At 37.1% G+C, this 25,751-nt stretch overlaps 1 protein-coding gene across 1 annotated transcript in view; it reads left to right on the top strand.

Annotated features, from left to right (window-relative positions):
- The window catches only part of LOC306868295 (leucine-rich repeat serine/threonine-protein kinase 2-like), a 39,846-nt gene that overhangs the window by 10,332 nt on the left and 3,763 nt on the right, over positions 1-25,751 (top strand). The window contains exons 15-47 of the mRNA XM_079414406.1: positions 2,530-2,674; positions 3,014-3,153; positions 3,243-3,371; positions 3,444-3,614; positions 4,814-5,078; positions 6,124-6,306; positions 6,546-6,652; positions 6,734-6,800; positions 6,888-7,096; positions 11,940-12,190; positions 12,337-12,485; positions 13,698-13,791; positions 14,073-14,259; positions 14,360-14,541; positions 14,945-15,165; positions 15,248-15,375; positions 15,487-15,705; positions 16,800-17,001; positions 17,216-17,304; positions 17,387-17,574; positions 17,654-17,808; positions 18,024-18,170; positions 21,057-21,242; positions 21,352-21,498; positions 21,697-21,809; positions 21,924-22,114; positions 22,219-22,379; positions 22,477-22,647; positions 22,970-23,070; positions 23,159-23,371; positions 23,506-23,690; positions 23,780-23,852; positions 24,385-24,575. Of these exons, the coding sequence (XP_079270532.1) occupies positions 2,530-2,674; positions 3,014-3,153; positions 3,243-3,371; positions 3,444-3,614; positions 4,814-5,078; positions 6,124-6,306; positions 6,546-6,652; positions 6,734-6,800; positions 6,888-7,096; positions 11,940-12,190; positions 12,337-12,485; positions 13,698-13,791; positions 14,073-14,259; positions 14,360-14,541; positions 14,945-15,165; positions 15,248-15,375; positions 15,487-15,705; positions 16,800-17,001; positions 17,216-17,304; positions 17,387-17,574; positions 17,654-17,808; positions 18,024-18,170; positions 21,057-21,242; positions 21,352-21,498; positions 21,697-21,809; positions 21,924-22,114; positions 22,219-22,379; positions 22,477-22,647; positions 22,970-23,070; positions 23,159-23,371; positions 23,506-23,690; positions 23,780-23,852; positions 24,385-24,575 (5,360 nt within the window). The remainder of the gene's footprint in view (positions 1-2,529; positions 2,675-3,013; positions 3,154-3,242; positions 3,372-3,443; positions 3,615-4,813; positions 5,079-6,123; positions 6,307-6,545; positions 6,653-6,733; positions 6,801-6,887; positions 7,097-11,939; positions 12,191-12,336; positions 12,486-13,697; positions 13,792-14,072; positions 14,260-14,359; positions 14,542-14,944; positions 15,166-15,247; positions 15,376-15,486; positions 15,706-16,799; positions 17,002-17,215; positions 17,305-17,386; positions 17,575-17,653; positions 17,809-18,023; positions 18,171-21,056; positions 21,243-21,351; positions 21,499-21,696; positions 21,810-21,923; positions 22,115-22,218; positions 22,380-22,476; positions 22,648-22,969; positions 23,071-23,158; positions 23,372-23,505; positions 23,691-23,779; positions 23,853-24,384; positions 24,576-25,751) is intronic.

Here is a 25,751-nt window from a genome sequence, read left to right as displayed (position 1 = left end):
GGGCGTGTAAAATGTGACATCACATTTTACAGTTTCTGTAAACGGCTTGTTTTGAGACACTGCTTATGATTTATGGGGATTAAAAAAAGGAGTGGGAGGATTTCTGTCATTATGTGGTTGTGTACACGCGCTGCCAACACACATTTATGTTCAAACAACATGTAAAAGTGAATTTTGCATAATAGGTGCCCGTCAATTTTTTTAAACGTTAAAATATTTTTCTTCCATCTCAGCCTAATATGCAGAAACAACTAGTGTATCACCACAAAAATTATGTTTAAACAATAAGACTTTAAATTAAGGGACATAAAATTAAAAAATATCCTCAGTTCTGTTGATGAATGAAATGAATATATGAAGAGTTCATTTGCAAAAACAGTTTTTAACAATTTTCAAAAATCATGTTTTTCATTGTGCATTCCAACCTCTAGTAATATGATTTATTGGCTTATCACATTTGACCAATAGGTGGCGCTGTTATCAAATCAATGCGGTGTGTTCTGTGTGAGGTGACAATGGCACGCACAAAGTTTGTTGTCAATATGCCAAAGCATTGCAGAGATACAGCCTCAAGTGTCATTTTGGCATTATGCCTCAAATTCGTTGCTGTGGTATGTGAAGACTTTTGTCTATCAACACAAATTCCATACATTTTTGTCAGCATGGTCTGAAGATGATATGATTCGATTTTGATGAAAATCGGACCAACGGTCTAGGAGGAGTTTTTTTTTTTATAAAATCAAAATGGCGGACAAGGAGTTTGGCTGACTATGGCAACATTGGTATCACTGTTCTCAGCATTACCCAAGGAATCTATCAATACCAATCTCATTACAATAGGCACATTTCACAGAAAACTATTAGCATTTATTTGAAATTTCATTATAACTTTTGACCACATGGTAGCACTGTCTAAAAACTTTTTGAGTTCTTTCAGGTCATGATGCATTCGTAAAATATAGCATTTTATATCATAATACTCTGTTGTATTCAATGGCAATTTCATGTTTTGTTCAATTATAGCGCCACCAAGAGGCACAATTCCACCAAATATTTTTTATATGTCCTTAGAGTGTGCCCATACATATGGGTGTCAAATTGGGGGGAAATATCTAATTTGTTTTGGAGTTATAGACATTTTTATATATGAGAAGAGAAAAAATGACTGATGGCTGACTTTGTTTGCATTTTTTGCCACTTACTATCAAAATTTTGGCAATTGGGCTATTTAAGAAGAGCCAGCACGCTATGTTTCCGAATTTCCTACAGTGGTTTCGTGTCGATCGGAGTAACCCCATATAACACACATCCCAGATAGCACACGTACGTCTGCAAGATGTCTGTTAAAGATCTCTTGATCTGGAAAGCATCTGCTGTCTACAAACGTCTGGCAGACATCTTTCAGATGTCAGTTTTTCATACATTCTAAATCATAAACATCTTAAAGACATCTAATAGGCGTCTATTTGACATCTACAAGGAAACGTCCTATAGACGTATTGCAGATGAGCAAACACCCTAAATAATACGTCTTGCAGATGTAAATACAGACATCAAATAGACGTCTCGGAGATGTATATGTGCTATCAGGCATACGTCTGCAAGATGTCTGTTAAAGATCTCTTGATCTAGAGAGCATCTGCTGCCTACAAACATCTGACAGATGTCTTCCAAATGTCAGTTTTATATACATTCTAAATCATAAACATCTTAAAGACATCTAATAGACGTCTATTTGACATCTACAAGGAAACGTCCTATAGACGTATTGCAGATGAGTAAACACTCTAAAAAATACGTCTTCCAGATGTAAGTGCAGATGTCAAATAGACGTCTCCAAGATGTACGTGTGCCATCAGGGACGGTTTCTAAGATATTGACAAATGTTTTTTAAACGCTAAAATGCAACGTTGCACAAACCATAAGGCAAAACCTGGCATGTTTGGTATCGCTGGACTCGGCAAGGATTCAGGAGTCTAAAAAGGTGACTCCTGTGAAAATAAGTCGACCACACCAAAAGTTATAATCATGTGAATATTTGATTTTACCACTAGGTGGCGCTGGCTCGAAACTTCTCAGGCTCCTTCATGGCATCCTGCTGATGGCCCATACCAAGTTTCGTAACAATGCGTCAATGCGTTCGTAAAATATAGCGTTTTACTACAAAATTCAAAATGGCTGACATGGGAAATTGAGTATCATTTGACTCGGCATGATGCACCTAATCTAAAGAGACAAGTGGTCTCTGCTTTTAAACCCTCTCAAATGTCTCTCCCATAGACAACCATTGCAATTTCATTACTGTAAACAGTACTTTTGCATAAATAAATAAAGGATGAGTCAAAATAATTTTCAGGGGTAGTCAACATTTTGCCTGAAATGCTGTCTATAGACTTCAACTTACATTGGACCTGTAATACTCCTTGTAGGAAAGAATTGTACTGATTGATTGGACTTAATCAGGTGGTTTTAATTTAAAATGTAAGTTCTCTAAATGTGGTGAGTGTTTCATTTGATATGTGTGTTTAGTTTAACAGTAGTGAGGAGATTCAACAGTGTGGACTTGGTGTACTCTCGGCACTAGCTGACAGTTCTGGAGCGGTTGACCTCATGTGCCAGCAGGGGGCGATAGATACGGTTCTTCATACGCTGCAGATGTTTCCACAGGAGCGTGGTGAGTCCATTTACCTTACCATGACTGAAGATCTCCAGCCTCTGCTTCTAATCCTAGGCAGACTTTTGAATGTCGACATAACGCCTGGTTCACAATTTTGCTTATTATGGACAAAAACCGACCACTGTTCAGGCATTCACACAGAACACAGTTTTGCATTCCACTATGCTGCTTTTCCATTGTTTTTCAATGTAAACATGAGGTAAACAAGCGGACATGTTTGACCATTGTGCCCTTGTCTCACATATTGTGTGATGACGTTTAATGCACTGCACACTATTGGGTATGTAAACATTTGTGTGCAACTGTGTATTAACTGAAAGTCATCACCCTTTGTAGATGTTCACTACTGGGGTCTTAGTCTTCTGTTGCACCTCATCTCTAAGAAGAAGCTCTCTCGTATGATGGTGCCTGTACTGGCATCAGTTTTGGTCAGCTCAGTACGGCAGCACAAAGAGGACACAGTCATGCTTCTAAAGGTAGATCACTACAGTTATTACCATTTCAAAACCAAAAGGGTGGTTGTTTTTGATGTTTTATTCCTAACAGTGTGCGTTTTGGTCATTAGGGTTTCCATGTGGTGTGGAAGTTAATGGACACCTGCTCAAGTGCCGCAGCATGGCTGCAAAAAGAAGCCTTTGAGAAAGACATCTTCCAGATCCTGCGGGAAAATATGGCAGACCAGTGCAGAGATCCAGTAAGAAATTGAAACCAAAAGTTCTGTCAAAAATGCAAGATCTCCTGATAAATCCTACATGTTCCACTTCAGTTGCAGGCAGTGAGTCGCCAGTGCCTGTCTAAGATGGTGGTGGACAGTGAGATCATGTATGCCCTGTTGGAGAGAGCATGTGAGGATGGTGACGTGGACATGGTAGAATGTCTCATCTTGCTTGGCGCTGACATTAACAAGAAGTCAAAGAGCGATTCGCTCATATATCAGGTGTGATATATGAACCTTTATTCCTCAACTTTTAAAGGAATAGTAAATTGTACACCCTCAAGCCATCCTAGGTGTATATGCCTTTATTTTTCAGACAAACACAACTGGAGTTATATTAGATAATATCCTGGCTCTTCCCAGCTTTGTAATTGCAGCTGAATGGTGGCCGAGTTTCTGAAGCTCCAAAAAGCTCATCCGTCCATCATAAAAGTAATCCATACAACTACAGTGGGTTAATGAATGCCTTCTGAAGTGAATTGATGGGGTTTTGTAAGAAAAATATCCATATTTAAAGCTTTGTAAATTATTATCACTGGCTTCCTTAACTTCTGTTTGTGCGTTCACAGGAGAGTCGAGTTATGACATTTAATGTAGGATGTAGGCATAGTGGAAACTAAGGTGAGAACTGACAAATGTGTAAGTGCATTTTAATTTTAATACAAATCTACATTATAGCCAAAAGGCGTCATTTCTCAACTTATTTTCCACTATACCCTCGTCCTATGTTAAACGTTGTAAAATCTAATCTAATCTAGTTTGTCTGTCTTATAGATATGTATGGATAGCCTTAAACCATTCAAATTTTTTCAGGTTTATTTTAAAACTACTTTAAACTTTTAGCCAGGCGTATATTTGATATTTTATTCAGGAAGCTTGACTAACATTGTAACTGGACTTTGATTGTCATTCCTAGCGGTGAAGAAGCTGTGTTTTTTTATTTATATAGCGCTTTATACATTACAGATTGTGTCAAAGCATCTTCACGGTGTTAAACAGGAAAATTTTGTGCTGATAATGCAAGAGGACTATAGTAAACAGTACATAAAGTGCCAATGACCATCAAGGATCATAAGCAGATTCTACACTTGTATTTCTGAAAGAAAAGGTTTGAGATCAGTCTGTAACTAATTTTCGAGGGTTTTTGGGACATATCCTAATGACAATTATGAATTAATCATATTCAGAAGAGGATCTATGACTTCTGGAAGCACCTCTTTTAGTAGCTCAAATGCTATATATAGGGTTCAAAACACATGTTGTTGGTTTAGATGGTTTAACAAGTTAATACAATTCTTCCTCTCCTATAGCAGAGAATGATTGGAATTGTTCCTCAGGGAATCTATATTGCACTGATGCGATACTATAGCTGACGGCTGCATGGTTGTAATTTTATCTCTAATAGTATTGTGGTTGTGCAGGTTTGTGATCGGGGGGTTCCTCTGGTTTTGCTGGAGCTGCTGGTCTCTGCAGGTGTTCATGAGCAGCAGTTACGTGGAGCTCTGAGCGTGTGCGTCAGGAGGGGTGATGACCTCGCAGTCATCCTCCTCCTCGCCCGTCTGGGGGTGGACCACACCAACAACGCCCTGTGCCTCGGGAGCTTCCGCCTCGGAAAAATGAAGGCGACGTGGCTCAGCGCTCTGCTCTCTGAGCGCAAAACTCAGACTCCAATCAACAAGAAGAACAGTGAGTCTGTTCACATGATCTTGCAGTTGTCATGTATTTGACATACATGTTCTGGAGCCATGACCACTTTTACTTCAGTCTGGCTTTGTTTTCTTTATAACAATTTCAGAAAATTTCTTCAGTAGAGATTGCCCCGAACTAAAGAAGTTTTGAGAATAATAAAAAACTGTTTAGAATATCAGAAAAAAAGGATAAAACATTTTATTCTCTATCACACCCCAAAAATAATGTAATGTGCATAACTAGCAAAGTATATCATGCTTTTAAAAATAGTATTTATTATGAAAATAATATCCTTTACATGAATATACTTAAGTTGGACTGAATGTAATATTTTTGGATACTTAATTGCACATTTATGCAATTGAATTAAAATATGTTAAATTTCTGTTAAATGCTAGTAATAGCTGAACTTTGTGCTTAAGTTGGACTTAATTACATTTTATATGTAATTCCATAATTCTATTTTCTTAGAAATAAAGTGTACTGCCAAATGTACTGATAAATATTAGTAAACAAAAATATAACAATGTAATTTCTATTGAAACTTGTATGTCATGTATTTAAATATATATTTTTAATTACACATTTCTAATAATGAAGTTGCAGTTCAGTACATTAAAAATCTAAATCTGTAACTTGAAATTTTGTATCGAATAACGCACTGGAGGTAAAATTCTAGTCAAGTTCTTTACATGTACTTTAGTATGTTAGTCAACACATCAAAATAACTACTTTAAAGCTCAACAAAAAATTATTAAAGCATAATTATTTAAAATGTACTTTAAAATAAAACTTTTTAAAAGCATGGAAAGAAATGCATGCACAGTACACACAGTACATATTTTGCATAATTTTGCATTAAAAAAAGAACTTTCACAGAAAGTTTAAAATTTGGCATATGGCATAAATAACACAGTTGTTATTGTTATACAGTGATGTAACCTTTTTTTGGACTTTATATACAGTATGGAGAGAACTGAAACTTACACAACTAAAATCAGTCTGACTGTTGTTGGTAAATCTTGTCCTTGTGTCTTTTAAGGTAAAGGTCAGCGTTTGGCCAGACAGATCTTGTCACTCCAAAGAAACAAAGGTTGTGGGGAAGTTGCTAGATTACGGTGTGATGCCAGCACATCAGAATATTTCACAGATGAGGAAAGTGACGACTCACACATTTCCTTAGATGAAAGCTTTGGATTTATGTTTGATGACATGGAGAGTGATGGTAAGATGATTCTCACATAAATACATTACATACAAGTCTCATCAGTGGATGTGGGTCATTTTTCATTGCCTTTTCAACCTCTTTATATGTTAAAAAAGGTTTGGATGTAGTGATAATTATTGAATTATTCAGAGTCAAAATTGATATAAATGCAACTGCAATCAAATTAATTTAAGCAATCTACATGATATTATTTTCTACATTATTTATCTGAAAAAATGCATGTGTTCCTTTGGTAGGGAGCGATGGGCCTTCACAAGGACTGTTGCTTTTCAATGATTCCCCAGAAGTGGGCAGGAAACCTGCTTGGAGACATCACAGCCAGCGTAGACGTGCCAATTCAGAGGTACCAGAAACAAACATACTTTTGGTGTCTTTGTGCTTGGATTTTAACAATGATTTCAACCATTTTAATGTCTTTCTACAGGGATGCCATGGTGAGACAGATACAAGCATCCCTTTACATAAGCGTTTTAACTCTCACAACTCTAGAGGTACACATTAAGAGCTGTCTGACATGGGAACTAGTCCTAAAAAGTTCACTTGTTGTTACATCTGTCTTTTTTGTTTTAAATGTACAGGGCAGGGTTTTATTCAAAGCTCCACTTCTGCTGCTTTTCCTCTGGCCGTGGACAAAGAACCTATCCGTCTGCTTGACCTCTCAGGAAATGAGCTGGGCAGTCTTTCCTGTTTGATGGGTGTGAGCGCTCTGAAACAGCAGATTGAAAACCTTCTACGGCTTGATTTGAGCAGCAACAATCTATCAGAGTTTCCCAGTGTTCTCTGTCAGGTGTGTAGAAACATTTTGACAGCTTGATTAAAGCAGCGTTATTAAAGGGGACCTAACACACACTGTTTCACCCAATCTCATATTAATCTAGAGTACCTATAGAGTAGTACTGCATCCTTCATATCTCAAAAAAGTCTTTAGTTTTATCATATTAATAAAAGAAAGATACAGCTTTACGATTCTCTCCGGAAAAAGCCGAGCTCCTGGAGGCATGCCCTGTGGGCGGAGCTAAAAAGTGACGAGCACTTACGCCGATCGCCAACAAAACACAGACATTTGATGCCGTTTCACTTACCATCTGCAGTCTGAATCATGACCGGGATCTTTTATAGCTACTAGCTAGTATTAAACTATGTGCAAATCCAGCGTCGAACTAGGCCTTGTTTATAAAACATTCGTCAACAAAACACTTGAGAAACTCCATTGCTGCCCCGGAAAAACAAACTATATCCACAGTTCCCTTAACGGTGGGTTCTTTTGGGAAGCTGAACAAGGTTATCTTTCCCTTACAACCAAAAACACACTTCTTTAGAGACATTCTTCCCGAGGGAGTCCTGTGCAGGGCTGCCGAATGAAACTCATTGATGGGCGCACTCTGCTTGCTCTGGTCGATGCGTGCACGGGCGCGTTCTTCCGGGAGAAATGCCCATATAAGGAGTTCCACCGTCGTTTACGTCAGCAAGAACCACGATCGAAAAAAAACTCTCTGAAACTTGTACGAACCCGGAAGTTCGATTTTTGGCACAGAAATACTCTGTTATACGTCCAAATAGTTTTTTGAAACTTTGTCCATGCTTAGCATGAGAATACAACTCTTTAACAGTGTAGACAACTCTGAATGCATAAAACAGCATTGGACCCCCCTTTAAAGTAAACATGAAACAGCTTTCAAAACCCATTCTCTAATGTTCACAGAAACACTGTGACTGCACATTTTTTTATTATCAGTTCCAGTATTATTAACAGAATGAAATTAGGTTAAGTTCCCTTGTGAAAAAGAAGTACACTTAGGGATGAAATATACTTCGGTTTTACACGTATTTGAGGGTCTGTTATTCTGGGTACATTACACTGTAATATAATTACACATTTTAAGTTGTAATTTAATATATAAAGTAGATTTAAAGCATATTAACTTAAAATGCAATGAAATAACACTATTATTTAAATTATAATCAAGATTATGTGCTTTTGTTTGTTAGGCAGTTACATCAAAACAAGTGTGCTTCTTTAAATCACAACAGAAGATTATCAAAACATGACTTAAAATGTCAAGTCAAGTCACCTTTATTTATATAGTGCTTTACACACTACAGAATGTCAAAGCAGCTTTACAGTGTTAAACAGGGAAAACCTGTGCTGATAATGCAAGAGCATTATAGTAAACAGTAAATTTTTCACTTAAAGTCAGTTCATTGTTGATTCAGTGATGTCATCATCCAGCTCAGTTCAGTTCTCTTCAAATAGTGTCTATGCAATAAAGTCAACAATATTGCCAGAAATTGTGTCCCCAACTAAGCAAGCCAAAGGAGGCAGTGGCAAGGAACAAAGCTCCATAAAAGTCATTACTGCTGTGCTGTTGTGAAATATTTGTTCCTGCTGATGCTTTATTTTTTGTTACTTTTGCCACTGTAATGAATAAATACATGGCATTGTGTTTGTTTTCTTCTAAAGGAGACAAAAAGTAAGCAGATCTAGCAGTTTTTAAGGCTTTTCTGTATGTAGAAGTACTTTCCCTCCATGCAATACGAAATACCTCTAGTTTTATTTTCTTCCAGCTGCGCTCCATTTTCCAGGCTGCCATGGTGTTTTCTTTACTCTTCTTTAAGTGTAAATGAGCAACTGCATCTAAAGTGCAAAAAAGAGAGAGTTTATAGTTTCTATTACAACATAATTTTTTTTTTTTTGATAATCAATATCTTACCTTCATAGCCATGAACACATTTTTAAAATCTTATAAAATTTTAAAGCATTTATTAATTCTCAACTCTGTGCGGTAAAATTCCCATTATTAAAGGTTCACTTTTCATTCATGAAGACGACATGAAGAAATATGCAATTAACGTATTTCGACGACTTTTTAAGATGAAAATGAAATTACCATTATAACCAAGAGATGGCAGTAGATGATCACTCATTGACTGCAGCTGCCATTTAAATTTTTCATGTCTTTTGATTTAATATAAAATAAATATTATAAATTTAGTACTTTGTTGCACAGAAGTATGAAGTATAGCAAGTGCAGGAAGTCACAAAGTCAGCCTATAATGTTGAATTATTTAAATACCTATATAGTCAAAAACAAATTAAATAAGTTGGTATAACAAATAAATAATGCATTCAATATTTTGAAATGTTTAGATTTAATTTAATACCTAGGCTACATCGATTAAGTTTTATCCAACACAGACCACAGACAGTACACTTGACCGGAAATGACTGAGCTGGCTTATCTACAACCAGGAAGGAACCGTGCATAAGGTCAATTACCATACTGTTTAATGTGACTCTTCACCTGTCAAGTTAACCATAAGCTGTGTTGCAATTTCTCACGTTCTCCACTCTTCCCTCACACACTTGGATAGCAACAATGGAAATTATGTAAGGCTGCTATTCATTGACTATAGCTCAGCTTTCAACACTATAGTCCCCATCAAACTGGCATCTAAACTCACAGACCTCGGCCTAAACTCCTCACTCTGTGACTGGATTCAAGACTTCCTCACCGGCAGACCTCAAGTGGTGAAAGTTGGCCAGTTCACCTCAAACTCCATCACTCTGAACATAGGAGCCCCACAGGGCTGTGTCCTGAGTCCCCTGCTCTACTCTCTCTACACGCATGACTGCGTGTCCTCTCACAGCTCCACATCTATTGTCAAATTCGCTGATGATACTGTGGTTCTGGGCCTCATCTCCAACAACGATGAGACCGCATACTTGGACGAGGTAGAGAGACTCACATCATGGTGCCAGGACAACTGTCTCTCTCTGAATGTGAGCAAAACTAAAGAGCTGATCATGGACTTTAGGAAGAGACAGCAGCAGCCCTACACTCCTCTTATGATCAGTGGGACCCCTGTGGAGAGGGTGAGTAGCTTCAAGTACCTCGGTGTAAACATCTCCGAGAACCTGACTTGGACTACACACATCCAAACTCAGGTAAAGAAAGCCAGGCAAAGACTGTACCATCTGCGACAGCTGAGGAAATTCAGGGTCTCACCAGCAATCCTGAAAACTTTCTATTCAGGGACCATAGAAAGTGTATTGACTAAGTGCATCTCAGTGTGGTATGGAAACAGCTCCAATCAGGACTGCAAAGCACTACAGAGAGTTGTGCGCTTAGCTGAGCGCATCTCAGGGTCTGCTCTCCCCTCTCTGCAGGACATCTACCTCAAACGCTGCAAAAATAGAGCTGTCAAAATAATCAAGGACTCAAATCACCCTGGTAACCAGCTATTCACTTTGCTTCCTTCTGGTAAGCGCTTCCGTAGCCTGATGACAAAAACTGAGAGACTTAGGAGGAGCTTCTTCCCCCAGGCCATCAGGCTCCTAAACTCTAACTCTGTGTCATAACATCACTTGACTCCATGTAAATATCACCATATCAATAAGCTATTCATAATTTTTCTCTACCTCATATTGCTGCTATTATATACCCTGTACAACTTTTTTGCACATTATTTTGCACATTCCTCTTAGTACTATTTAAGTCAACAACATACTGACCTGCACATTTATATTTATATTTTTTATCTATCTTTTTATTTTATTCTTTTTATTTTATTTTATTTTTTTCTACTTTTCTTCTCTTAATATTTGTATACTTTATAATTGCACTGTCCTTGGAGCGGACCTGACCTACATTTCACTGCTGGTTATACTCTGTATAATTGTGTATGTGACGAATAAAACTCTTGAATCTTGAATCTTGAATCAATTAACTTAAATTTGTATGTTATGCTGGTTAAAATGCTAAAGAACTTTTTTTGTGAGCTCAATCTCACACTGAAACTTCTCCTCAGTAATCTGATGAACAAGCATGAGTGACTAGCTCAATGTTTTTACACCGCGGATCCCGCATGCTACATGTCATGGGTTCGCCACTCAGTGTGACGCATGCCCAGACCACAAGAGGTACTGTGACAAGAAATGATGCAGAAGTTGCTTCTGTTGCAGGCTTTGTGCCTTTCCAAGGATGATCTCATGTCAATCTATTCAAAATATGGCAGTGCATTTACAAATTCATTACTTTGAATTGATTCTCAGTTCAACTTCTGAACTTCAGCATCTGTGTAAATTCCCATCTCCCCAGTGGCCTAACAGGATCGGCAATAGGTGTGTGACTGGGAGATTGTGGGTTCGAATCCTGTGTGGTGCAACTTTATAAAATTGTGTGTAATTGTGTTGTGCTGTTTTGATTAATTTTTTTTATCCAGATCAGCATTGTACAATCTGTATTGCTCCTGGATTAGAAATAAATGTTTATATATGTGCTGCGTTCATTTTTATTTGAAATTCTGTTCGTTCTAAGTTCATTCTCGCCGATAATTCTGAACTGGCTGTTTTTCACGTTCATACAATTTGGGCCATTTTTTATTTTTGATATTCCCACTCTGCACTGCGCTACAGGGTTATGGTGTTTTTTGTGCCAAATAAATACTGCTTTAAGTAACTGTATAATCTGATTATATAGTATCAAGTCAATATCTAGCTAGTAATTAAAGTGCATCTTTAATGTGTTTTTTTTTTTTGGGGGGGGACTATTTCCTAACCATACTCAATACATTTTTCCAAGCAATTTATTAAAAGAGTTTTATTCAATTGTGTATTTTTTTGTTCTTAGAATTTAAGAAGTCTTACCCGTCTAGATCTTCAAGGTAACCAACTGCAGTCACTTCCTGTGGAACTCCTGGGTTTGCCTGCATTAAACATACTCAACGTTTCTCGCAACTGCATTGGTCCTCTTCTGATGCTGGACCCAACTGTGTGCAGTCCAGCCTTACGCCAACTCAACCTTTCCTTCAACCAGATCACCGTCTTCCCCTTCCAGCTGGGGCAGGCCATGGACAAATTGGAAGAGCTCTCATTGGAGGGGTAGGTTATGGCATAATAGTTTTTCTAGAGCACCGGTGTAATGTAATTTCTTCAATTTATAATTATGGTTTTCTTATTGGATATACGCAAGTTCAAAAAAAGGATGTACAAATTGACTGTATTTTGTTGTTGTTGTTGTTCTTCAGCAATCAGATATCAGAACTGTCTCTCCCGCTGCACCTGGCTGAACTCAAAGTTTTAGATATCAGTAAGAATCAAGTTAAAATAATTTCAGATAATTTCTTCACTGAATGTCTCAAGTTGGAAACATTCATCGCTTCAGTTAACAAAATCAGTAAGTTTTCCCCTCTTTACTCTCTTAAAAAAATATTTGTGTTTATATAAAATATATTGACTTGACTCAACGCTGAAACAACTTTCGGTAACACTTCAGAATAGGGAACACTTATTCACTATTAACTATGACTTTTCCCTCAATAAAGTCTTAATTTGCTGCTTATTAATAGCTAGTATGGTAGTTGTTAAGTTTAGGTATTGGGTAGGGTTAGGGATGTAGAAAGCGTTCATGTAGGCATTAATATGTGCTTAAATACTGTTAATAAATGGCTAATATTCTAGTAATATTCATGCTAATAAGCAACTAGTTAAGAGACCCTAAAATAAAGTGTTACCCAACTTTCCTTTTTGGCTGACAGCAAATTACTGTACCTACATAGGCTGTCAGTTAATGTTCGTCAGTAGGCAAATTGTTTTGTTTTATTATTATTGTCATGCTACGGTGTATATTAGCACACGAAGAAGATGAGTGATGTAAACAGTCTTTAATAAATCCACATAGAAGTAATCAACAGAAGGAAGGCTGGAATCACACGTAGCAACCAATGTTTAAGACTAGACAAACACAAACTTAACAGACTCGAACTTAAATACAAAGGCAAATGAAGATAATTAATAAGACACAGGTGAATCAAATACACAATCAAGGGGGAACAGAAACTAGGTCACAGAACACATGGGGAATAAAAACACAACAAAAAAGTCCTTGTGTGTTAAAGTTATTCATGTATATAATTTTGATTTGTGTTAATCATTTTTTACGTACTTTAGCTTTAATTTATTTCATTTTATTAATTTTGCAAAATATAAAAATAATTTTGAATAGTTTGTAGTAAAAAAAAAAAAAAAAAAAAAAACATTTTAAGCTATAAATAATGGAGTCTTTTTAAAATCTTTACAGTAGCTTACACAGTGATTTGATGGCAGATAGCATTACTATAACGCACATAGAGCTACAGCATTAAAAGAAGCCTCCACAAAACGGTATCGGGTGCTTACTATTCACCATCCAATCAGCTCATGTGGGATAATATCAAGTTCTCCACTGCTTATTTTCTCTCTGAATATTCAGTTTCAATCAGCTATGTCACATTACAAAGGTGAAATAAATAGTTTTTTAGCGTTTCATGAATATTTAGCTGGATAATTCTATAAAATTGTGTTTTTGTTTATCACTACTGTTGTAATTAACACTCATGTTTTCATATAGGTTCATTGTCAGACCTTCCTTCAAAAATAACCACTGTTAAATTATCACAGAACAATTTCACAACTGTTCCTGAAATAATCATCAACTTGCCAAAGTAAGTGTCTTTTGTTTCAAGTTAGCATTAGTTCAATATAACTTGTTAAATGCTTGTGTTAAATGCTTTTGGAAATAATTTTCACTCATCCTTATGTTTGTAAAAACGTTGTGTCTGCAGTAATGCACACACTAACACGAGACATGATAAAAGTCTTAATAATTGTATAATTAATTCATATATACTGGTCAAAGATGTTGTTAATAAAGCCTAACTTATTTTGAACCTGAAATGTTCCTTTGAATTCTCAAACAGCTTTTAACCTCTCTTTTTCTGGATAGTTTGCGTTCGGTGGACATGAGAAATAACAGTATTAGTGTTCTGCCGGGTCCATCTTTCTGGGTCAGTGTAAACCTAAGAGAGCTGATGTTCAGTCATAATCACATCTCTGCGCTCGACCTGAGCGGCCCGGTGTTCAAGTGGGCCAGACTGGAGAAACTTCATTTAAGCTGCAACAAACTGAGTGAGGTACGATTCATATCATGCTCTGATTCAACTGAACACTGCAGTTTTGGTCTTTGTGTCTCACATTTGTTAGAAATTTGTGTTTGACACTGTTGTGCTTTAGATCCCTCCTCAGATCGGGATGTTGGAGGACCTGACGTCTCTAGATGTTAGTCAGAACGAAGGTTTGCGCTCTTTCCCTGATGAGATGGGAAAGCTTGTTCATTTATGGGATCTACCTCTAGATGGTCTGCAGCTCCAGATGGACCTCAAACACATTGGGAACAAAACCAAAGACATCATCAGGTCTAAATCTGTCTCATTTAGACATTATTTCTTGCTTGAATTTTAGCTTGTACAATAAATGCATCAGTGATTTTATTTTATTTTACTTTATTTTTGGGTCAGTATTGTCAGTCAATAATATTAGATCTTATTTTTTCAAATAATGTATTCTTCTGAATTTTCTTGTTAAATCTTAGAATTATGATTATAGTGTGTTTAGTATTTATCTTTTAGTGCTATTTATATATCAGTTTAAAAGTTTTTCTAGAAACTTGAGTCGTGAGAAAAGTTATTGAATATTCAGAAAAGGGAGGTGCCTTTTAATATGCCCACCTATAATTTCTTGTTTTAAATGCAAATATCTTGTCAAACTATTTTGAGACTTTTATATTGGTTCAGGATGTGATCCCTGTGGTTCTTACAGGTTCTTGCAGCAGCGTCTGAAGAAAGCTGTCCCGTATTACCGCATGAAACTCATTGTGGTCGGCAGCCCATCTAGCGGGAAAAGCTCTTTGATTCATCAGTTGATGAGACTCAAACGCTCTCAGTGGCGATCTGACCAGACCGTCGGCGTCAGCGTCAGAGACTGGCTCATCAAAAACAAAGACAAGAGGAACATGCTGCTGAATGTTTGGGAGTTCTCAGGTAAGCATCTGCACAATACATATTAAATATAGAAAAATGTCAATAGGAAATTACATGTTGTTCTCTTTCTGTTGTTGTGCAGGTGGTGAAGAGTGCAGTGGATTTCACCCTCACTTTATGAGCTCCAGGGCTCTCTATCTAGTCCTGTATGACCTGAGTAAAGGACCCAGTGAGATAGACACTATCAAACCCTGGCTCTTTAACATTAAAGTAAGTTTAACATTTAGCTCCTTCCTGCAAGTAGTATTACAATATTTGTAGTACAAATACAAAACCAGAACATTTGGTTTAGATTATAAAAGAACATGATATACTTCTCAGGCCATAGCTGGGCAGTCTCCTGTGATTTTGGTTGGAACTCATGCAGATGTGTGTGAAGAGCATCACCTACAGGAGTGTGTTCTGAAGCTGCGAGAGGAGCTGCCGGCTCAACCGGGCCTTCCAGTGATCAAAGAGAACCACATACTCTGTGCTTGTGAGGAGTCTGAGTCTATCAGCAGGTTGCGCAAAGCCATCTGTAGGGAGCTCGTTGGGTTCAAGGTGATTTACAAAATTAAATTTTTCTGGGCACAAATTAGCAAATATTATCATTGATTTTAACCAATACATTGGATTACTTTAAAAAAATACCCATTTTAAGTAGTCAATATAAAAGTTTAATTATTTTTGAGGACCAACATTTTTTTGGTGGGTGTGTCAGTTGATGTCAGACCTGCCATGATGAATTTAAAGGGTTAGTTCACCCCAAAATGAAAATTTTGTCATTAATTACTCACCCTAATGTCGTCCAAACCCACAAGACCTTCGTTCATTTTCAGAACACAAATTAAGATGTTTTTGATGAAATCTGAGAGCTCTCTGACCCTCCCAAAGACAGCAAGGATCCTTCCACGAAGGTCTAGAAACGTAGCAAGGAGATCGTTAAAATAGTCCATGTGACATCAGGGGTTTCTACCGTAACTTTACAAAGTTACTAGAATACTTTTTGTGTGCAAAGAAAACAATAATAACATAATTTAATTGAACATAATCAGCATTGTTTACATTCAGCATGTGCACACTTTCGCTGAAAGTAATCAGCGCTGATTATGTTGATTACGTTCTGGGGTACCCTTCAAAATGACGGAAGATGGTAACTCGGGGAGAAGAATTGCTGAATAAATTATGTTGTTATTGTTTTCTTTGTGCACAAAAAGTATTCTCATAGCGTTGTAAATTATGGTTGAACCCCTGATGTCACATGGACTATTTTACCAATCTCCTTACTATGTTTCTGAGTGTTGATTGTGGTAATATCCTTGCTGTCTATGGAGGGTCATCAAAAATATCTTAATTTGTGTTCTGAAGATGAACAGAGGTCTGATGGGTTTGGAACGACATGAGGGTGAGTAATTAATGACAGAATTTTTGGGTCAACTAACCCTTTAATTTGAATTGTTTTTTGGAAAGCTACAGTGAGGGGGGAATTTACAAAAAAACAAAAAAAAATTACATTTATAGAGTATGTTGTTTTTGTAATGAGTATTATTTTCAAAAGTATGTTAAAGTGTACTTATTTGTCACAAGGGTGATGACATCTTTCAAAAAGGTTTTCATTGTATTTGTTTAATGAATAGTGTTTGTGGCATTGGCAGATCCAGGGTCAGCCGGTAATGGGGCAGCTGATTCCAGACTGTTATGTGGAGCTGGAGAGAAGAATTTTACAGGAGAGGTCACATGTACCCACTGATTTCCCAGTGCTCACACACAGCAGACTGCTGGAGATCATACAGGAAACACAGCTGCAGCTAGAGGAGGGAGAGTTACCCCACGCTATCCACTTCCTCAGCGAGGCTGGTGAGAGTTGTTTCACTCCTGAATCGCTTTCTGATGTCTTCTTGCTGTTTATATTCAGTTTGTGGTTGTTTCTTCAGTTTTGGGTACATGCATGCATGTTCCTAGGGAATGTACTTAATCACTTGTATAAATGTGTGCTCATTTTAGTTGCCTTATGTATTGGATTTATTGTTTTAACCTAGTAAGCAGACCGTTTGTCTGCGTTTGTCTCCAGGTGTCCTGCTTCACTTTGATGATCCAGTGCTTCAGCTAAAGGATTTGTATTTCATTGACCCACAATGGCTTTGTAACCTCATCTTACAGGTTAAACATGCACACACACACCTTGCTTCTCCTTGTGATTCGTTCATAGCAGTGACATCTCATCTGTTGTGTTGTTTGACAGACGTTGACTCCGAGGAGCACTGGTCAGTGGGACACCAATAGAGGAGTGGTGCAACGAAGCACTGTAGAAAAGTTTCTGAACAAAAGTCGCTGTTTCCCCAAGGATCATCTGACTCAGTACTTCAAACTATTGGAAAAGTTTCAAATAGCCCTGCCCTTCGGAGATGGCCAGTTACTTATACCTAGCAGGTAGTGATAGGACCTTTTCTAATTAAATTGATATGAAGTGGTGTACCATGGTAATTTTTCATGTTTGATATGTCCCCAGCCTGTCAGATCAAAGGCCGGTGATTGAACTTCCCCACTGTGAAAATTCAGAGGTGATTGTTCGGCTTTATGAGATGCCATACTTCCCCATGGGCTACTGGTCCAGACAGATCAGCCGTCTGTTGGAAGTGTCTGCTTTCCTGCTCTACGTCAAAGGTAACACAACACAAACACTAGAAGTCAGCATAAATGATCCCTGTATCATGTTGAACATTTCACTTGCCATGGCATGAACATAGACTTGATTCCAAAGGTACAAACATATTAATATGATGTATTAGAAAAATATTACTTGAATGCACTGTGAGTTGCACGGGTCTTCTAAATGAATATCACGCAAGACGTTTTGTGAAGGTTTGTGTACTCTACAGAGAAAGCATTGAGGCCAAACCAGATCTACTGGAGGAAGGGCATCTATCTGAGCTGGTCTGCTGTAGCTTACTGTCTGGTGGAGGCCTTGTCTCTAGAAGAGAACCCTGCTAGCTTCATCAAGATCACCGTCCCCTGCTCTCGCGAAGGTAAAAGAGAGGTGTTTTGTTTAGGCCATCCTAAATAGTACAGTAATATTGATGATAATTGTGATTTCATTATAGTAATTTAATGGTGATGACAGTGCTGACTATGATGTGGTTATATTGTGGGAATGTTGATGGTGTGATGTTGATAATGGTATTTTGGTCATGATGATGGTGATGATGTTGATGTCATGATGATGAATATGATGTGATGGTTATGATAGTTTTGGTGACATGATGATGATAGTGATGCATTTGATTCAATGATTGTAATTAGGGCTGGGCGATATGGCTATCACAATCATTTTTTTTCATATCAGTCGATATCGATAATTATCACGATAAATGTAAAATCTTTATTTTTTCAAGTTTAAAGCCAGATTTTTGCTCCAAAATGAAAGTTGTAGAAACCAGACCATTAATGTTCCTTAACAAAATAAATATCTAAATAGAAAAATGTATTTCTTAGTTGTTGCATGTTCTAATGAGTGATAGTGTTTCAAATCAAGGAACAGGTTTGGGTTGCCTGATAATATTAATAATAATAATTTCACTTTTTTGTCTCTGAAATGCACATTTGGTAGTAGCTTGAGTTAGGATGTAGAGGTAAAGTTTTGTTCATTATCAAAATCAGTAACATCAATAAGAATTGTAGCAAGTGTTTTTTTTTGTGTGTTTTTTTAAGCATTGGTCTCCCATAGTAGCATACATTTAAATCATGATAAACACAATTAAAACCACACATATAGCACCTCAATACCATGGTAAAAATATAACTATATGGTTTTTAGGTAGCCTATTTGTATGAAAAACAGTAGTCTAAAAACATTCAGTATAAATGCACACATTCTATAGCTTAATCACAAATACATAATTATATACCATTACTCCTGTAATAAAATTCAGTGTGAATATCCCATATTTGAGCCACAATACCATGGTGCAGTGAGTGTTACTACAGTAAATCCATTGACTGCCTTCTGACTGTCTCGTTGCACACAATGTTTCTCCTGTTTGGCTTTAAACTGAGTCGTTTGTGTTCTTCGCTGAATTCAAGCGCTTCACACTGGATCTCACAGCGCTGTTTAGTGCTCGTGTGACCGAGTAAACGCATCTGCTCTAGTGAGCTCGAACTCTTCATATCGTTTTATCGAGGAAAATTATATCGTGATAATTATTGTTATCGGATTATCACCCAGCCCTAATAGTAATGATGATTGTGGTGGTGGTGATTGTGATGCTGTTGGTGATGATGATGTTGTGATGTGATGGTGATTAGTGATGCATTTGATTCAATGATAGTAATGAGGATTATGATGGTGGTGATTTTAGGGCTGTGCATTTAAATCGAATTCGATTATCATGCGCATCTCGTCAGTAAAGCCGGTTCAGTGATTGGCAGTAAATCGCCATCACCTGCTTTCAAACAGAGCAGGAATTAATACCCAGAGCCGTAGTTCACCGATAAGATCATAATCGCAGACGAATCTCCTTCCATCATGAACACGAAATTGCCTAGCTTGTCAGTGAACTACGGCTCTTCTGTAGAGTAATAGGTAATTGACTGAATGTCTTTAGGCTACTGTTTTTAAATGCAAACACTATAGAAACCATGCAGGGGAAGTCGTGGCCTAATGGTTAGAGAGTCGGACTCGTAATCCAAAGGTTGCGGGTTCGAGTCTCGGGCCAGCAGGGTTTGTAGGTGGGGGGAGTGTATGTCCAGCTCTCTCTTTTCATTCGTTTTCAGCCTTTTTTTAAATATATATTTTATATAAAAATATGGCATGCAGCTTCAAACAATGGCATAAATCTGTTCAAAATAATCATTATTAATAATCGCAATTACAATCGACAATTATGATTTTTGTCATAATCGTGCAGCCCTAGTAACGGTGGTTGTGGTGGTTATGATGATGATGTGATGGTGATATTGACGGGGATTAGTAATGCATTTAATTCAATCGTAGTAATGATGATTGTTAGTGGCAATGCGATGTTGTGGTGGTGAAGCTGGTATTGATTGAAATGATAATGCTTTGTTGGAGATGATGTGGTGGTTATTAGGGCTGAGCGATTAATTGCATTTGCGATAATATCGCAATATGAAAAAACGCGATTTTTCAAGAATTCGTAGTAGTTTTATCTTATCAGTATTATTTGTAGTTTCCCCCCCCCCTTTTTTAATAGAAACACTAAATGACAAACAATAACCAGAACTAAGTTCAGTCAACATGACAAATATGCCTTCATACATTACTAAAGTTCTATAATCATTTAATGCTAAATTATCATATATCATATAATGTTTGACTGACTGATGATAAGTGAGATATTTATAAACTAAAAAACAAATTACAAGTCACTGGAGATTCTATTGCCAAGGTGTCTATAGAGGGATGATAATATTTACAATAATCAACTGAATCTGATCGGTGTCTCTCACATTGTCCCACAGAAACATTAAAATAGTATAGATCAGTGTACAATGTTTTAGAATAATAATTGTTTCTATTTAGTAACCATTTCATTCATTTAACATATTTAATATTGGGGGCATCCAAGTTATTTGACATATTTGAACATTTAAAAAAAAAATAAAGTAACAATAGTTACTTTCCCTGGTAATTAGTTTCTTTTATAATGATGTAACTCAGTTACTGTTTGTGAGAAGTAACTAGTAATATAAGTAATTACTTTTTTAAAGGAACGTGCCCAAAACTGCATACTATACAGTGATTTATTACTTGTCTTTTTGAATAATACAGAATATAAAAAGCTTATCGCAATGTTGGTAAAAAATGAGATTATTTTCCAAAAGCGTTCAGCACTAGTGGTTGTGATGTTCTTTTGATGGCATTGTGTTGATTACATCACCTGCTCTGTGTGTAGGTCATGTGTTGTTTGGGCAGGTGGTGGATCACGTTGACTCTCTGCTGGAGGAATGGTTTCCAGGCCTCCTCACCACTGATGGCACTGGAGAGACACTGCTTAAGAAATGGGCTCTGTACAGCTTCAGTGATGGACAAAACTGCCAGAAGATCCTGCTGGAAGATCTACTCTCCAACATCAATGCAGGTCTCTAACAATTCTGCTCACATTCAGAAACACGACTCCTTTAATGATAACCTCATGTATAAAGATGGTGCAAAACCTGTGCTGTGCTGACTGGTTGCTTGTCTGTAAGATGGTTTGCTGGTGAACCCAGAGGACCCCAGCTGTACTCTGCCCATCTCTCAGATCTCTCCAGACCTGGTACTGAGTGACCAGCCATCCAGCGTCATACTGGATCCAGAGCAGCTGGAGATGGAGCTCTCTATGGAGTATAGGTTGGGTTAGTACATGAGTAAATTTTTACATCTGTAAGTCAGAGACCAAAAAGAAATGTCTGTATTGCATGTAATCAGCTACCCTACCTTTAATCATAATTATTTTGCTCAAAAAAATATAATCACGTTGATCAGAATCTGACTTACTGTGACTGTCAACAAAGTAATGCAAGTATAAACTAACAGTATTTTTTTTCCTGAAGGAGATGGAGGCTTCGGCTCTGTATATAAAGCCGTGTACAAGAATGAGGAAGTCGCTGTGAAGATTTTCAATAAACATGCATCTACACTTTATGTTCATCGGCTGGTACGACAGGTGAGTTATGCTATAGAAAAATAAAGCAGGCAAGTCTTTCACTTGGTTAGGACATGAGCGAGATTACCTTTAATGCATAGTTGGTGTATTTGCTTTAAAATGATTTGTCTCCAGGAACTGGTGGTACTTGGCAGACTGCGCCACCCCAGTCTGGTGGGGCTTTTGGCTGCCAGTTGTAACCCACACATTCTTGTGATGGAACTCGCCCCATGTGGGTCTCTGGACTTGCTTTTTGAGCGTGAAAATAGCAGTCTCAGCCGCAAGCTACGGCACAGGATAGCACTGCATGTGGCAGATGGTCTCAGGTGGGAAGACTACCCAATACACAAAAACTTCAAACATTCTGGGTTCAGTTCAAGTTTAAGCTTTAGGACAGCATCTATGACATGTTTTTCATGTATTCTAACAGATATTTGCACTCATCTATGATTATCTACCGAGATCTGAAGCCGCACAACGTTCTGTTGTTTAACCTGAAGACGGATGCTGAGGTCATTGCTAAAATCACAGACTTTGGCATAGCGCAATACTGCTGCAGTATGGGCGTCCGCAGCTCAGAAGGAACACCGGGTACCTCTAGCATTCCCATAATCCTCTACGGAACAGCTAATAAACAAACAGAGGATGTTTGTTTATAGGTTATAATTATCAAATCTTCCACACACAGGTTTTAGAGCACCGGAGGTCGCCCGAGGTAATGTCATCTATAACGTCCAGGCAGATGTATATTCATTTGGTCTGCTGCTGTATGACCTAATGACCTACGGCGAGCGGATATCTGATGGGATGAAGTTTCCCAGTGAGTTTGATGAGGTAGCTGTGCAGGGAAAACTACCAGGTACTGAGTTCCTTGGTTTATTTTGATGTTTATACATACATGCATGCATACGGTTCAAACTTATTTGATAAAATATGCTAATTTGCTGCTTAAAGAAACATTTCTGATTATTATCACTTTTTTTTTTTTTTTAAGTCATTAGTCAAAATTTTACATTGTCACTTTTGATTTTTGTTTATATTGTTCAATATTATAGAATATTAGATTAAATCCAAAAAACAATGTAATTTTAAGATTTTAAAAAATATATATTATTCACATTTGATTACATTTAATTTGATTCCTTTAATATTAATGACTTTCTCCATAATCACTGATATAGATGCAGTTAAATATTACGGCTGTTCTCCATGGCCAGGGTTTGAGTCTTTGATGAGGGACTGTTTGAGAGAAAACCCACAGGACAGGCCTACATCTGCTCAGGTTAGACTGATTGTTAACTTATTACATCTTAGAAAGCATCACTTCTGGACTTCTGTGTAAACGTTTAATGTCTCTGCGTATGTTTTAGGTGTTTGATCATCTCAATTCTGTGGAGATGTTTTGTCTGATGCAAGAGCTGACATTGATGAGTTTTCCGGGTGAGTGTTTCACTGTCTCCAGTGCCAGCGGAGGTGCAAACGGAGGTAATAATACTCGTGTGTGGATTGGAGGTGGCAGTTGCAGCCAGAAATTGGGCTGTGTGACATCACTGGATCTGGAGACAGGAGGAAGCTTGAGCCAGGTAGGAATTTTACTGTACATACACTGTTCAGTTCAGTTACTTGCCAACCAGTTCAGCCACAATCCTTGAGGACTTAACTCATTGACTGCTGTTTATTTAACGGTCCAGTTAACAGTGTTCCCGCCCTCTTTTAGGAGATTGACAGTAGTCCTATCCTCTGCATGGTGATCATCAGAGCTCCAGGGTCATGCAGTGACTGGTTAGTTGCCGGTACACAGTCGGGTTCACTCTTCATCATGGATACTATAAACGCAGAGGTGCTGCACTGTCTGAAGAGTGTGAAGGACTCTGTGACATCACTATACTCTCCCACTCACAGGTGATTACATGTACATTTCTGAGCAAAAAGTGGAATGGCTACTTGGATGATCTGTGTTTAGATGAGAGAATAATGTTTCAATTTTTCAGACACTTTAAGAATGACCTTTTGGTCGGGACAGCAGATGGATTACTAGTCATTTATGAAGATTCAGTCTTGAAGGTATAGCTTATAGCCTTTTTAATCATTATTTATCATTTTAATAATTATTTCAATATGTACAATAAATACAATTGTACTTTGAAATAGACCAAGGTTTACTGGAGAATCATCTGAGAATGCCTTTTTTCAATTGACATCAAAAAATTACATTCAAAAATTTGGGATCAGTAAGATTTTTTTGGAAAGAAATTAATACTTTTTATTTAGAAATGATGCAGTAAATTTAAAAAGATTTCTATTTTTGTTTTATTTTTGCTATTTCAAATAAATTAACATTTATAGTGATTTCTCTTACTCCCTTTATCGCTAACTTAATTTTTTAACATATTTTAATTGTAATATTTCTTAATATTACCATTTTATTTGTATTTTTGATCAAATAAATGCAGCATAGGTGAGAATAAGACTTCTTTCATAAATATTAAAAAATCACCAAACATTTTAACTGTAGTGCAAGCATGCTGTCAGGTTTGTATAAAACAACACTGTATTATCTCAGATGCCTGACATATTTGATGTTTTATGACTGTAGGTGAAGAATGGTGGTCCAGTGAAAATACTGCAGGTTGGTGATGTGAACACTCCTCTGATGTGTCTTGGCCCATTCAGTCATACTCAGGAGCACAAAGAGCTGTGGGCTGCCTGTGGCAGCAGGGTGTTCTCACTCACAGTGCAATACGACATCTGTAGAAGCATAGACACCAAACCCAAACTGCTGTACCCGTGAGTAACAATAACACTGCTAAAGACGAGCATAGCTATCTGTCAATTTAACACAAATTACAATTAAATTCAGTTTTTATTGTGGAAAACAGCTTAAACTTACTTTTTCTGCTAAAGGTAAATATGCTATATACAGGATCATAAAATGAACAGGGACTTCTCTTGACAAATTCAAGATGAGGGAGCAAAAAATGCCCTTGCTCAATTAAATACACTGGGGGTACCTCTGGGCTCTGTGTTTGGCCCATAGTATTCTCATTTATACAATCTTAAAGGAATTGGCTTTTCTTATCTTTTGAGTTCAACATTATAAGAAACACATATATTTGTTGAACCTTATAATGTCCAATCATAAGTGTTTATATTAGTCACCGGTAATGAAGAAATCCACTGAAAACTGAATGTTTTGTTCACTAACTGAATTTTGCACTCTTGCAATTTCTCTCATCATAAATAAAAAAGCACAGACAACAGCTTCATTGATTGCCCGTGTAGCCAAAATCTGATGTGTTGTTTCCCCGCACACAAAAACATTTTTGTATGTAATTAACATTAGTAATTATTAAAACAACGTTAAGAGCAATAATCAACTTTTAATGATTTTTGTCATAAATGCCCTACCCTGTAACGAGTTCTTTTTTTGTTTTACAATTTATGTGCTTTATGTAGGTTATTTACTAAGGTAATCTGTTTAAATAAACATAAATGCCATGTCAGATGCAGCTTCTGTTCTACCTTTGCAACATAAAGGTAGCTTTTGCTAATTCAAATTTTATCGGTAAAAGTAGAGAATTCTGGTTGAATAATTTGTTACATTTATGTATTTAACATAAGTCAATACACATACATTTCATAGGGTGATTATAACAATTGCCCTAACAAATTGTTGTGTTTTGTAGTTTAACCACAAGGTGGCAGTATATTGTTAAGTGTAGAGGTGCTACTGAGTACTCCCTAAGAAGAAGCCACATAGTCCTGTAAAAAGGTAGCACGTGTTGAATAAAGAGTTAAGAGTATTTACTTGTGCACTTACTAAGTACTAGAGGACACAACACAAAGGTTAAAAAATAATGTAGTGGAAATCAGTTAAAATATTTCCCCTTAATGCAAAAGTTAATTGCAGACCCTGATGTATACTATACACTACATATCCAAAGGTATGTGAACACCCAAATA

This window comes from Barbus barbus (assembly GCF_936440315.1).
Source record: "Barbus barbus genome assembly, chromosome: 50".
NCBI lineage: Eukaryota > Metazoa > Chordata > Actinopteri > Cypriniformes > Cyprinidae > Barbus > Barbus barbus.
This window is presented reverse-complemented; position numbering and strand designations above follow the sequence as displayed.